Here is a 15316-nt window from a genome sequence, read left to right on the forward strand (position 1 = left end):
AGGTTTTCTCAATAATTACTGACACTACTGTGCTGGCCTTAACCATTTTACATCCTAGACCAAGCATCTCTTTCCTTAATACCCCAGAGCATAGCCAAGAAAAATCTCTCATGTTTCAAAAGAATTTATACCAAGACTAGGGGGATACAAAAAGAGGAAGCAACTAGACACCAAGGTTAAGATATGGAATGACAAAATCCATTTTGGCTTTTCCTCTCCTACTTAGCCAGCCACCACCTAGATGCCACCTTACCACTGTGCATCCAGATACGTACATTTCAGTATCACCCATTCCTAAAGTCTAGACCCAAGACTGACGCCATTTATTCAAATTTACTTAACATTCTGGAAACATGCTATGATGTTTCATACTTTTTTGGCATGACACTGCTTCCTTTGGAATATTTTTCCCTATTCATCCTCTGAGACCCAGTCTAAGCATCTTTCCTCCATGAAGTCTTCTCTGACTACCCTATGTAGAGTCATTCCTTCCTCTAAATTGTATATGCCTCTTACCATATTCCATGGCAATTACTTGTTTATGACTCTGTCTCCATGAGATTAAGCTCACTGACTGAAGGAACCCTGCTTTGTTTAATCTCTGTATTCCTTCTTCCCAGTTCCAGGCAAAGTATTTATTAAGTGTCTAATGCCTGGTTATCTGGATGAATGGTTAAAGGTAGCTCTAATACCTCTCCTTTGGAATGAAATATACAGACTTTGTGATTACTATGTTACTCACAGCCCTTTTTTGTTTACTTCCAGGTTTTAGCTATGTTCCTCATGTTGACATTGCCAAAAGTCTGATTTCTGGATAAGTAGGTTGTTACTGTACCATATAACTTTACAACATATTCTATTCCAACTGTGGCCAAAATGACTAAAACAGCACTTTCCCATTAAGAGTTGTGTACTTTTGGGACTTCCATGGTGGTCCAGTGGCTAAGACTCTGTGCTTCTAATGCAAGGGGGCCCGGGTTCGATCCCTGGTCAGGAAACTAGACCCCCCATGCCACAACTAAGAGTTTGCATGCTGCAACTAAAGATCCCACGTGCCACAATGAAGATCTCGCATGCCACAATGAAGATCCTGCATGCCACAACAAAGATCCCACATGCCCCAACTAAGACCCGGTTTAGCCAAATAAATATTTAAAAAAAACGAGTTGTGTACTTTTGAGTAAATCAGGTTACCTGTGTCCCCTAAACAAGATGTTACTTTTTCCTAACTAAATGTCTTTATGATTCTCTACCTATCTCCTTCCACTCCCAATATTATATCTAAAACCTTTTTGCAACAGATGTTTAAAACATATGCATATGTACTTTGTTTAAATTGATATCACTATTTTCTTTCCATATTAAAACACACACCCATGCCATATTTATCTTTCCATTGTTATAACATATCAATTATGTTTTTTCACTGACTTAATTGCCACAGATTTTAAAGTACATCTAGATATTTTTCTGACTTTATATTAAGCAAATCTTAAGTAAACTACATTGCAATTGTATCTATGAGAAAGTTCTAGATTTCCAATCTAATGGTAGAGTGACTGTCCTTAAACTTTATTTATCTTTCTACCTCACTTCCTTGTCCACAGTCCTTCTGTTTTCCATATACCCCTCGCAATGAGTAAGAGTTGAAATGGTGTTTTTCTGAGGTGAAAGTAATGTTTTCCTAAGCTTAAAATACTGATCTCAAAATCACAAATTAAATAATTGGTACTAAAAATACAATATACTTTTTATAATCCTTTCAAAGTTATAAAATCACATTACCTGATTAGACTGTGATAATCTTAGGACGGTAGGGAATTCATCTTTAAACTTATCTTTAAGGACCATGATTGCTTTCTGGATCCCCTCGACTAAGACAAAAAGAAGTTAGGGGGTTAAAAAAAAAAGCTTAACTAAAAATCCCCTAAACATAATTTAAAAGATCATGGAACACTGGGTCCACCTTGGGGATTTAATTCCCAGTTTCCACACCCATATCCCCTTTACAGGAAGACTGTGCATACTTCTTCCAGAGAAGTTCTTCAACATCTGCCCACATATACGCCCAACAGGTTTGACTGGCATGTTGAGTTCTTGCTTGGGTTCCTAGTTCGAGGCAAGCTTACAGGCCTGGGCACTGCTTGTCCTACTCTACCATTAGTGAGGGATGATGGCAGCCTTCCACTTAGGAATGCAGGCAAGGACAGAACCTGCAGCTCACTGCAGGGATTCTTTGTTACTTCACAATGGGCCTCTGAGAACTTGTTACAGAATCCTCTGAAATCACTCTGGCAGTGAGCAGGAAGAGTGTGTTTGGAGGCACAAGGGGAGGAGAAATGGGATTGGAAAGTGAAGCACACTAAGGAGTTCTGCAATATGAATTAAATTTTGCCCCAATTTCTGCAGTGATACTTCAATTACTGGATCACCTGAGAACAAAGCTCCCTTTGAAAAAAGCTGGCATACGCTTTAAAAGAAATTCTTCACACTTGATGCCACGTGGAAAAGAAACACCAGCAGTTAACTCAGAAAGACTTCTGAACAGGTTGTTTTTCCTTCACCCAAATGAGGATCACTAGGTCAGACCCAGGCAAAATCGTGAAGTCTTTGGTTTGCCTTCTTTAAAATCTCAACCTTTTTTTCTTCTTCATCTTTGTCTCTTCTAGCACTCTCCCACCTCAGATGACCACTATTTTCCTCTTATCAAACATGGGAAGAACTGCATATTATGCAGACTTGATTGACTACCTGGTTATATTTTAGTGTGGATGAGCTGAGTTGGTTAACTCAAATCCCATTTTATTTATTTATTATTATTTTTTTAAAATAAATTTATTTATTTTATTTATTTTTGGCTGCATTGGGTCTTTGTTGCTGTGTGCGGCTTTCTCTAGTTGCAGCAAGCAGGGGCTATACTTCGGTGCAGTGCGTGGGCTTCTCATTGCGGTGGCTTCTACTGTTGGGGAGCACGGGCTCTAGGCACATGGGCTACAGTAGTTGTGGCACACAGGCTCAGTAGTTGTGGCTTGCGCGCTCTAGAGTGCAGGCTCAGTAGTTGTGGCGCATGGGCTTACTTGCTTTGGCTGTAGAGCGCAGGCTCAGTAGTTGTGGCGCATGGGCTTAGTTGCTCCGCGGCATGTGGGATCTTCCTGGGCCAGGGCTCGAACCCGTGTCCCCTGCATTGGTAGGCAGATTCTTAACCACTGCACCACCAGGGAAGCCCTCAAATCCCATTTTAATTTGAAGCCTTTATATTTAACTGCAGCTAGATGGGTTTCTTCGGCAAGCACAAAACTGGCTGCTGGAGGTCTATTTAGGGAACTGTCCAGGAAAGAGAAATGTTCATCAAAGGATTCCTCTAGATTGTGAAGCCTGCCAGATCCCCAGCTTTCACTTTGTCCTTAGTCCTTATCTGCCTGAGAATACTCTCCATCACAGCACAACCACCTCTCTGAACCTTAACAGATCCTGCTTTCCTCCATCATAAATCTAATGCGTAAGATAATTATACCACTAACATTTGGAAAGTGAAATCTATTGCCAGAAAGAATTATTAGACAATGATGAACACACAAACTGGGAGCCTATAAGAAAATGAAAACTTTATTTGTCCTATTTAGATAACTTAGCTATCAGAGTCTACCAGAGTAACACCTGTTAGGACCTGCTCTCTCTGGTCTTATTCTATGTTCTCCACTCCCATCAACTCCCTAATTCTTTTTCCATCTGCCCACCCTCAATGTCCTAGCTCCCAGTTGTTTCACTCAGTTTTCTTTTCATCCATTCTCACCCTCCTAGGCATCCTATAAAACAAACAAATCTACAAGAAAAACATATCATGTTAATATTTCCCACACTTCAAGCTTAACTGACTCTTTGTTAATTATTCTAACAAAATTCTTTTTGTCTTTTCTTTCTTAATGACCCCCTCTCAGGATGGGGAATGGTAGAAAAAGGCAGGGGGTGATAAGTAAAAAAATTCCACGTTGGGCTTCCCTGGTGGCGCAGTGGTTGAGAGTCTGCTTGCCGATGCAGGGGACACGGGTTCGTGCCCTGGTCTGGGAAGATCCCACATGCCACGGAGCAGCTGGGCCCGTGAGCCATGGCTGCTGAGCCTGCGCGTCCGGAGCCTGTGCTCCGCAACAGGAGAGGCCACAACAGTGAGAGGCCCGTGTACCGCAAAAAAAAAAAAAAAAAAAAAATTCCACCTTGCCACACTTAACATTTGTGACCATATCTGATAATGTTTTGGTTTTTATTTAATCATATCTTATACCTATATCCTTACACATCTTACATTATTACAGATAAAGTTAGATGAAATAATGTCAATGGCTATCTTTAATTGTTATTCTTTACAACTCATAATTGAGTGGTCCATACTTACAAAATAAATTCTAATAAGAATCTGAGGCAGTTTGTATGTAGGATGTTTGAAAATTGAATCATTTGAAATGTACTAAGGGAACTTATTCTTTAAAAGTAACTAACCCTAGATAAATTCTTCTATAAGGTAAATAACCATCTTTTTCCCACGAAAAATAAATACCTGCTATGTATCTTGTAAATACAGATTTTCAAAGATGTTTCAAAATAGAGATAACATTTTGCTTCTCCTTAAAGTTATTTAATAACTATATTCTACAATTCCAGTTGGGTACCATTAGTATGGTACCCAACCATATTAATGGTTGAAAAGACTGATGCAAGTCCTCAAATAGTTACAGTAAAATGATAGGCCACACAGGGAACAGAATTAACAACATTGGCATTGCTACTGAACTTTGGGAACTGCTGAGGTTCATTAGATGGTAGGAAGCTGGGAAGCAGATTTGTTGTTGTCTGTTTCCTGTATCACAATATAAACTTCATGAGCTCAGGGTCTTTGGTTGGCTCAAGGCTATATTCCCAATATGTAGATAATGCTTTTACAATTTTACAAAAATATTTCCTGGAAGAATATAATCGTATTTGTTACTTATGTCTTAGGCAGGATGAAAATTTTTATCATTAACAAATTCATCGTGGAATCAATTAAATGATATGTAAATGCAAAACAAGACACATTACATATACATACACACACATAATGTTTATCAAACACTATGGGAAGAAAACTTTTTTTCCCCACACACAAAGCACTACATTTTAATTTATTTTACCCATGACAGTGACATAACCTAAATAATTAACTGAATTAATTCAAGATGAGCTCAGTAAGAACTAGCAAGTAGATACACAAATAGAGAACATGTCTTTGATTTTTCTTTACACTTTTTTAGCTAGATACTACTGAGTAGATTAATTGCAGCCTATTATTCTATATATTTGAGGATAGAAAATAAAAGTGTAGCAAGTTCATGGATTTAGTACTGATAATAACATGAGTAAATGAAAATATATGATGCAGTAGAGATCAAAAGAATATACCTGTAATACACACTACTATATATAAAATAGATAACTCATAAGGACCTACTGTATGGCACAGGGAACTCAATACTCGTTCGTTCATATGGCTGAGTAATATTCTATTGTATGTATATAGCACGTCTTCCTAATCTAGTCATCTGTCGATGGGCATTTATGTTGTTTCCATGTCTTGGCTACTGTAAATAGTACTGCTATGAACATTGGGGTGCATGTATCTTTTTGAATTAGAAGTTTTTTGAGTGACTTTAGAACACAGTTCAGAACGTTCCAAGGACAAAAAGAACTAGAAAAGCCATTTTAGATTTCATTCAGTCATTTCCTTGGAAGTGTTGATATCGGTTTTGTTATCTGAAATCATTTTCCTCATAATGCAGTCTAAACACATTTTGGGGTTAATAATGTTAGGCATCAAGAATTTCAGGATAAGAGAAAAAAACACCTAATTATAAAATCAAAGAACAGAGTAAAACACTGTAATGTTAAACAGAATTGACTATATCATCATAAACTCACGATTTTCAAAAATACATTTTTTCAAGCTGTACAGAATGAAATAACTAGAAACATTGCCAACTCAGTAGAAAAGAGCACCCCTAGCACCCAGATTCTGGGACTCTTTTTTTTTTAATTAATTAATTAATTTATGGCTGTGTTGGGTCTTTGTTGCTGCATGCAGGCTTTCTCTAGTTGCGGTGAGCAGGGGCTACTCTCCGTTGTGGTGTGCAGGCTTCTCATTGCGATGGCTTCTCTTGTTGTGGAGCATGGGCTCTAGGCACATGGGTTTCATTAGTTGTAGGCTCTAGAGCGCAGGCTCAGTAGTTGTGGCACACGGGCTTAGTTGCTCCACGGCATATGGGATCTTCCCGGACCAGGGCTCGAACCCATGTCCCCTGCATTGGCATTTGGATTCTTAACTACTGCACCACCAGGGAAGTCCCTTTGGGCTTTAATATAATTCTCCCCTACCATGAGCCAGGACTCCTTGAAGAAATAGCTGACATCAGTCTGCAGCAGCAGAAGTACAAGATGAAGCAGGGAGATCTCAGGCCAGAAAGGAAGAAAGCTTTTTGAAGGTTAATGGGGTCCTATTAGGAGGACACAGAAGGCAGCTGGAAGGAGCTACAAAGGCCTCCTTTACAATGGAAGACTCAGGCCATGTGAATGTTCACTGCTGCACTAATCGTAATATCAAGAAATTGTAAGCAACCCAAACATCCATTCTTCAACTACAGAATCAATAAATCAATTATAATATACCCATAATGGTTACTCTACAGCAGTAAACATGAACGAATTATAGCTACATGCAACATCGTGAATAAATCTCAGTAATATCATAATTTTGAATGAGAAAAAGCAAGATACAGAAAAAAAAGCAGAGCATGATTTCATTTATATGAAGTTCAAAAACACTCAAAACTAAGCAATATATTAGGAGTACACATATATGTGGCAAAATAGAGAAAAAAACCAAGGGAACCATAAACATAAAATTCAGGATAGTGGTTACTACTTCTGAGAGAAGAATGAAGAGGTGGGGTTGGACAAAGCCACATAAGGATTTTGAAGGTAATGGTAGTGTAATTTTTCTAAAACTTAATCATGTGTATGGGTATCGAAGGACTATAATCTTTATCCCTTACAACGACATATAAATATATCTTCTCAATATTTAATAAAAACAATGAAAGGAAATAACCTGATGAACAAATTGCTGTAAAAACTTTGGTAAAAAATTGTCATTAAAAGCTATTCCAGTAATAATGGTAAAGGGACTTTTTTCATTTATTCGATATTTACTGAGCACCTACTATGTGTCATCACTGTTCAGCACTGGGAATAGGGTACTGAATAAAATAGACAAAAACCCTTGCTCTACTGGAACTTACATCCAGTGGAACAGAATCAAACTATTTGCTATTTTCTATGGACCTAGAAAAGGCATTTCTTTCATTAGTAACTTGCTCAGATTTTGAGGTGAATGTTTCACAACTATATTCTACATAATGTGTAAAAAACTAACTATATATTGATATAAAACATTCTTCTGATTGAAAAGATCTTATTTTAGCCTTAGAAAAGTTTATGTTACAAATCTATGTTTTAGATGAAAATCTTTCTTTTCTTACATCTCCCTCATCAAATCTGTAGTCATAACCAGAAATAAGAGTTTTTGAGCAGCTACATATCTTCTGATAGACATCTCCACTTTGGAAACAGGCAATCTATAAGTGAAGCCTTTCAAGAAAAGCAATATTAAACACATTTAAGTATCCATAGTCCACATATTTTTATGGCCTTTGGTTAGAGTCTCAGACTTATCTACTTTATGCTGTAACCTCTGCCAGGAGTGACTAAAAATACGGATTTTGTACTTCGGTCCTTTCCCTTATAGACATAGAGTGTATAGCTTAACTTCCTAGATACTTAAGCAGCTCTCCCTGGTCAAACCAATAATATTCAAACATAATGAAAAAGAAAACCAGTGAATTCCAAATAATTCTATATAATTATAAAAAAGAAAATTGTTATGTTCACTCAAAGGAGCAAAAAATGAAAACACTGAAGGATGCAGTCCACTCTTTCTTTCACCCAACACTTTGACAGTAAGTTGATGACACGTCTTTAAAGCTGAGCCCAGACAAGATATAATTCACCACATGCACATTTATGTAAACTTACCATGAGACTACATTTATATTCAGCCAGTACCAACCAATCCTCTTAAGTATTTCTAAGGTATTTGTACAAAAATATTCTTACAAGTTAAAAGTGTGACAAATTATACAATTATAATAACAATGCCCTTTATTTTAAAATGAAGTCCTCTTGACCAATGATTTACATTGCCTCTGCCTAATTTGTAGTTAGTATTCAATTTTCACACAAACAAGTTGATAAAGCCCAAAACTAAACATGTCTAATATGCGTTATCTAGGCAATTAGAAGATTGGGAAATCAAGCTTTGTTTTTCTTTTAACGGATGTAGTAAAGCCAGATTATTTTTTCAGATTCTATTTATGTTAAGAAAACAGGATGGTTTTGTGGACCGTACATGAGTATTACTATCTCTCTACAAATGACGAACCAGGCTCTGAGGAATTTAGAAAGTATCCCCAAACCAGGAAGTGGCAGAGCAAGGACTCTTGTCTAGATTCCCTTTCAAAATTTTGAATTCTCCTTACCAGCATATGGCCTCTCTTAGATGGAGTGAGTGACTTTCAAGAGCAGAAAGAAAAATGAGAGAATAACAACAGGTGAAATACTCTAAAATGGTCTAAGAAATTTAGAAAAAGGTTCAGATGATCAGAAATTCTATTATGGAAGGCTTTCACCTTCTCAATCAAAATCTGAGTGTCCACTGTATACCAGGGACCTGGACACAAAAACGAACAGAAAAAGTCCTTGATCGAAATAAAGGACCAGGCAATATAAAACAAACACTTTCAAAGAAAATTACAATAAAATATTATAAAAGCAGTAACACAAAGTGCTCTATGCAAGCAAGAGAAAGGGTGCCAACTTTGGGTGGCCAAAGTCTGAAAAGATTTTATTTGAGAAACACGTCAGACACTGTGCAAGAAACTGGGGACAGTGATAAATAAAACAGATGGTATTGTCATTCTCGTGGAGCTTGCATTACAGTAGGAGAACAGACAGCAAATAAATGAGGTCATCCCGTGTAGTAATAAATGCCATAATGGAAATTAAACTGAGCAACATATAGAGACAACTGGGCCACCACTTTCAGTTGGAATGTCAAGGAAGAACATTTGAGACAACGAGAAACACCTGAGAAGTCAGGGGTGTATGCTGCTACCAATCGTTATCACTTAACCTCTGGGGCAAAATCATTAAGTTTTTAAAAAATCAGCACCGGGACTTCCCTGGTGGCGCAGTGGTTAAGAATCTGCCTGCCCATGTGGTTTTGGTAGAAGGACGTGCTCTCACTCCCTCTTGGAAGAACAACAGAATCACAACTAACTGCTGAACAATCATCAACAGGAAGACACTGGAACTCACCAAAAAAGATACCCCACACCCAAAGACAAAGGAGAAGCCACAGTGAGGTGGCAGGAGGGGCGCAATCACAATAAAATCAAATCCCATAACTGCTGGGCGGGTAACTCACAAACTGGAGAACACTTATACCACAGAAGCCCACCCACTGGAGCAAAGGTTCTGAGCCCCACGTCAGGCTACCGAACCTGGGGATCCAGCAACAGGAGGAGGAATTCCTAGAGAATCAGACCTTGAAGGCTAGCAGGATTTGATTGCAGGACTTTGACAGGACTGGTGGAAACAGAGACTCCACTCTTGGAGGGCACACACAAAGTAGTCTGCGCATCGGAACCCAGGGGAAGGAGCAGTGACCCCATAGGAAACTGAACCAGAATTACCTGCTAGTGTAGGAAGGTCTACTGCAGAGGTGGAGGATGGCTCTGTCTCACCCTGACGACAAGGACACTGGCAGCAGAAGTTCTGGGAAGTACTCCTTGGTGTGAGCCCTCCAGAGTCTGCCATTAGCCCCATCAAAGAGCACGGGTAGGCTCCAGTGTTGGGTTGCCTCAGGCCAAACAACCAACAGGGAGGGAACCCAGCCCCACCCATCAGCAGTCAAGTACATTAAAGTTTTACTGAGCCCTGGCCACCAGAGCAACAGCCAGCTCTACCCACCACCAGTCCCTCCCATCAGAAAACTTGCACAAGCCTCTTAGATAGCCTCATCCACCAGAGGGCAGACAGCAGAAGCAAGAACTACAATCCTGCAGCCTGTGGAAAAAAACCCACATTCACAGAAAGATAGTCAAGATGAAAAGGCACAGGGCTATGTACCAGTTGAAGAAATAAGATAAAACCCCAGAAAAACAACTAAATGAAGTGGAGATAGGCAACCTTCTAGAAAAAGAATTCAGAATAATGATAGTGAAGATGATCCAGGACCTCGGAAAATGAATGGAGGCAAAGATCAAGAAGATGCAAGAAATGTTTAACAAAGACCTAGGGGAATTAAAGAACAAACAAACAGAGATGAACAATACAATAACTGAAATGAAAACTACACTAGAAGGAATCAATAGCAGAATAACTGAGGCAGAAGAACAGATAGGTGACCTGGAAGACAGAATGGTGGAATTCACTGCTGTGGAACAGAATAAAGAAAAAAGAATGAAAAGAAATGAAGACAGCCTAAAAGACCTCTGGGACAACATTAAATGCAACAACATTCGCATTATAGGGGTCCCAGAAGGAGAAGAGAGAGAGAAAGGACCCGAGAAAATATTTGAGGAGATTATAGTTGAAAACTTCCCTAATATGGGAAAGGAAATAGCCACCCAGGTCCAGAAAGCGCAGAGAGTCCCATACAGGATAAACCCAAGGAGAAACATGCCGAGACACATAGTAATCAAGCTGGCAAAAATTAAAGACAAAGAAAAATTATTGAAAGCAGCAAGGGAAAAATGACAAATAACATACAAGGGAACTCTCATAAGGTTAACAGCTGATTTCTCAGCAGAAACGCTACAAGCCAAACGGAGTGCCATGATATACTTAAAGTGATGAAAGGGAAGAACGTACAACCAAGATTTCTCCACCCGGCAAGGATCTCATTCAGATTCCATGGAGAAATCAAAAGCTTTACAGACAAGCAAAAGCTAAGAGAATTCAGCACCACCAAACCAGCTCTACAACAAATGCTAAAGGAACTTCTCTAAGTGGGAAATACAAGAGAACAAAAGGTCATACAAAAACAAACCCAAAACAATTAAGAAAATGGTAATAGGAACATATATATCGATAATTACCTTGAACATGAATGGATTAAATGCTCCAACGAAAAGACACAGGCTTGCTGAATGGATACAAAAACAAGACCCATACCCACTTCAGACCAAGGGACACATACAGACTGAAAGTGAAGGGATGGAAAAAGATATTCCATGCAAATGGAAATCAAAAAAAAGCTGGAGTAGCAATACTCATATCAGATAAAATAGACTTTCAGATAAAGAATGCTACAAGAGACAAGGAAGGACACTACATAATGATCAAGGGATCAACCCGAGAAGAAGATATAACAATTATAAACAATATGCACCATACATAGGAGCACCTCAATACATAAGGCAACTGCTAACAGCTAAAAAAGAGGAAATCGACAGTAACACAATAATAGTGGGGGATGTTAACACCTCACTTACACCAATGGACAGATCATCCAAACAGAAAATTAATAATGAAACACAAGCTTTAAATGCCACAATAGAGCATATTGATTTAATTGATATTTATAGAACATTCCATCCAAAAACAGCAGATTACACTTTCTTCTCAAGTGCACACGGAACATTCTCCAGGATAGACTGCATCTTGGGTCACAAATCAAGCCTCAGTAAATTTAAAAAATTGAAATCATATCAAGCATCTTTTCTGACCACAACACTATGAGATTAGAAATCAATTACAGGGAAAAAAACGTAAAAAACACAAACACATGGAGGCTAAACACTACGTTACTAAATAACCAAGGGATCACTGAAGAAATCAAAGAGGAAATCAAAAAATACCTAGAAACAAATGACAATGGAGACACGACGACCCAAAACCTATGGGATGCATCAAAAGAAGTTCTAAGAGGGAAGTGTATAGCAAAACAATCCTACCTTAAGAAACAGGAAACATCTCGAATAAACAATCTAAACTTGCACCTAAAGCAATTAGAGAAAGAAGAACAAAAAAACCCCAAAGTTAGCAGAAGGAAAGAAATCATAAAGATCAGATCAGAAATAAATGAAAAAGAAATGAAGGAAACGATAGCAAAGATCAATAAAACTAAAAGCTGGTTCTTTGAGAAGATAAACAAAGTTGATTAACCATTAGCCAGACTCATCGAGAAAAAAAGGGAGAAGACTCAAATCAATAGAATTAGAAATGAAAAAGGAGAAGTAACAACTGACACTGCAGAAATAAAAAAGATCATGAGAGATTACTATAAGCAACTCTATGCCAATAAAGTGGACAACCTGGAAAAAATGGACAAATTCTTAGAAATGCACAACCTGCCAAGACTGAATCAGGAAGAAATAGAAAATATGAACAGACCAATCACAAGCACTGAAATTGAAACTGTGATTAAAAATCTTCCAACAAACAAAAGCCCAGGACCAGATGGCTTCACAGGCGAATTCTTTCAAACATTTAGAGAAGAGCTAACACCTATCCTTCTCAAACTCTTCCAAAATATAGCAGAGGGAGGAACACTCCCAAACTCATTCTAGGAGGCCACCATCACCCTGATACCAAAACCAGACAAGGATGTCACAAAGAAAGAAAACTACAGGCCGATATCACTGATGAACATAGATGCAAAAATCCTCAACAAAACACTAGCAAACACAATCCAACAGCACATAAAGAGGATCATACGCCATGATCAAATGGGGTTTATTCCAGGAATGCAAGGATTCTTCAATATACGCAAATCAATCAATGTGATATACCATATTAACAAATTGAAGGAGAAAAACCATATGGTCATCTCAATAGATGTAGATAAAGCTTTTGACAAAATTCAACACCCATTTATAGCAAAAACCCTGCAGAAAGTAGGCATAGAGGTAACTTTCCTCAACATAATAAAAGCCATATATGACAAACCCACAGCCAACATCATCCTCAATGGTGAAAAACTGAAAGCATTTCCACTAAGATCAGGAACAAGACAAGGTTGCCCACTCTCACCACTTTTATTCAACATAGTTTTGGAAGTTTTAGCTACAGCAATCAGAGAAGAAAAGGAAATAAAAGGAATCCAAATCGGAAAAGAAGAAGTAAAACTGTCACTGTTTGCAGATGACATGATACTATACATAGAGAATCCTAAAGATGCCAACAGAAAACTACTAGAGCTAATCAATGAATTTGGTAAAGCAGCAGGATACAAAATTAATGCACAGAAATCTCTGGCATTCCTATACACTAATGATGAAAAATCTGAAAGTGAAATCAAGAAAACACTCCCATTTACCATTGCAACCAAAAAATAAAATACCTAGGAATAAACCTACCTAAGGAGACAAAAGACCTGTATGCAGAATATTACAAGACACTGATGAAAGAAATTAAAGACGATACAAATAGATGGAGAGATATACCATGTTCTTGGATTGGAAGAATCAACATTGTGAAAATGACTCTACTACCCAAAGCAATCTACAGATTCAATGCAATCCCTATCAAAGTACCACTGGCATTTTTCACAGAACTAGAACAAAAAATTACACAATTTGTATGGAAACACAAAAGACCCCGAATAGCTAAAGCAATATTGAGAACAAAAAACGGAGCTGGAGGAATCAGGCTCCCTGACTTCGGACTATACTACAAATCTACAGTAATCAAGACAGTATGGTACTGGCACAAAAACAGAAATATAGATCAATGGAACAGGATAGAAAGCCCAGAGATAAACCCACGCACATATGGTCACCTTATCTTTGATAAAGGAGGCAGGAAAGTACAGTGGAGAAAGGATAGCCTCTTCAATAAGTGGTGCTGGGAAAACTAGACAGGTACATGTAAAAGTATGAGATTAGAACACTCCCTAACACCATACACAAAAATAAGCTCAAAATCGATTAAAGACCTAAATATGAGGCCAGAAACTATCAAACTCTTAGAGGAAAACATAGGCAGAACACTCCATGACATAAATCACAGTAAGATCCTTTTTGACCCAACTCCTAGAGAAATGGAAATAAAAACAAAAATAAACAAATGGGACCTAATGAAATTTCAAAGCTTTTGCATAGCAAAGGAAACCGTAAACAAGACCAAAAGACAACCCTCAGAATGGGAGAAAATATTTGCAAATGAAGCAACTGACAAAGGATTAATCTCCAAAATTTACAAGCAGCTCATGCAGCTCAATATCAAAAAAACAAACAACCCAATCCAAAAATGGGCAGAAGACCTAAATAGACATTTCTCCAAAGAAGATATACAGACTGCCAACAAACACATGAAAGAATGCTCAACATCTTTAATCATTAGAGAAATGCAAATCAAAACTACAATGAGATATCATCTCACACCGGTCAGAATGGCCATCATCAAAAAATCTAGAAAAAATAAATGCTGGAGAGGGTGTGGAGAAAAGGGAACACTCTTGCACTGCTAGTGGGAATGTGAATTGGTACAGCCACTATGGAGAACAGTATGGAGTTTCCTTAAAAAACTACAAATAGAACTACCATATGACCCAGCAATCCCACTACTGGGCATATACCCTGAGAAAACCAAAATTCAAAAAGAGTCATGTACCAAAATGTTCATTGCAGCTCTATTTACAATAGCCAGGAGATGGAAACAACCTAAGTGTCCATCGTTGGATGAATGGATAAAGAAGATGTGGCACATATATACAATGGAATATTACTCAGCCATAAAAAGAAACGAAATTGAGTTATTTGTAGTGAGGTGGATGGACCTAGAGTCTGTCATACAGAGTGAAGTAAGTCAGAAAGAGAAAGACAAATACCGTATGCTAACACATATATATGGAATCTAAGAAAAAAAATGTCATGAGGAACCTAGGGGTAAGACAGGAATAAAGACACAGACCTACTAGAGAATGGACTTGAGGATATGGGGAGGGGGAAAGGTAAGCTGTGACAAAGTGAGAGAGTGGCATGGACATATATACACTACCAAACGTAAAATAGACAGCTAGTGGGAAGCAACCTTATAGCACAGGCAGATCAACTCGGTGCTTTGTGACCACCTAGAGGGGTACGATAGGGAGGGTGGGAGGGAGGGAGATGCAAGAGAGAAGAGATATGGGAACATATGTATATGTATAACTGATTCACTTTTTTAT

General features: G+C 38.2%; 2 protein-coding genes across 10 annotated transcripts in view; one reads left to right on the forward strand and one right to left on the reverse strand.

Moving 5' to 3' along the window:
- RFESD (Rieske Fe-S domain containing) overlaps positions 1–1141 on the forward strand; it is a 38733-nt gene extending 37592 nt beyond the window's left edge. The window contains exon 5 of the mRNA XM_033853041.2: positions 766–1141. Coding sequence (XP_033708932.1) covers positions 766–807 — 42 coding nt within the window. The 3' untranslated portion in view covers positions 808–1141. The remainder of the gene's footprint in view (positions 1–765) is intronic.
- The window catches only part of SPATA9 (spermatogenesis associated 9), a 73156-nt gene that overhangs the window by 27205 nt on the left and 30635 nt on the right, over positions 1–15316 (reverse strand). For 2 of the 9 annotated variants that reach the window (XM_073802333.1, XM_033853036.2), the window contains exon 3: positions 1786–1874. The exons of 6 other annotated variants lie outside the window; for them this stretch is intronic. In XM_073802333.1, the coding sequence (XP_073658434.1) occupies positions 1786–1851 (66 nt within the window). In that variant the 5' untranslated portion in view covers positions 1852–1874. Of the gene's footprint in view, positions 1–1785; positions 1875–2027; positions 2778–15316 lie in introns of those variants that run through there. One more of the 9 variants, XM_004317390.4, reaches the window with a different exon arrangement.

The sequence above is a fragment of the Tursiops truncatus genome, chromosome 3 (assembly GCF_011762595.2).
Source record: "Tursiops truncatus isolate mTurTru1 chromosome 3, mTurTru1.mat.Y, whole genome shotgun sequence".
Taxonomy (NCBI): domain Eukaryota; kingdom Metazoa; phylum Chordata; class Mammalia; order Artiodactyla; family Delphinidae; genus Tursiops; species Tursiops truncatus.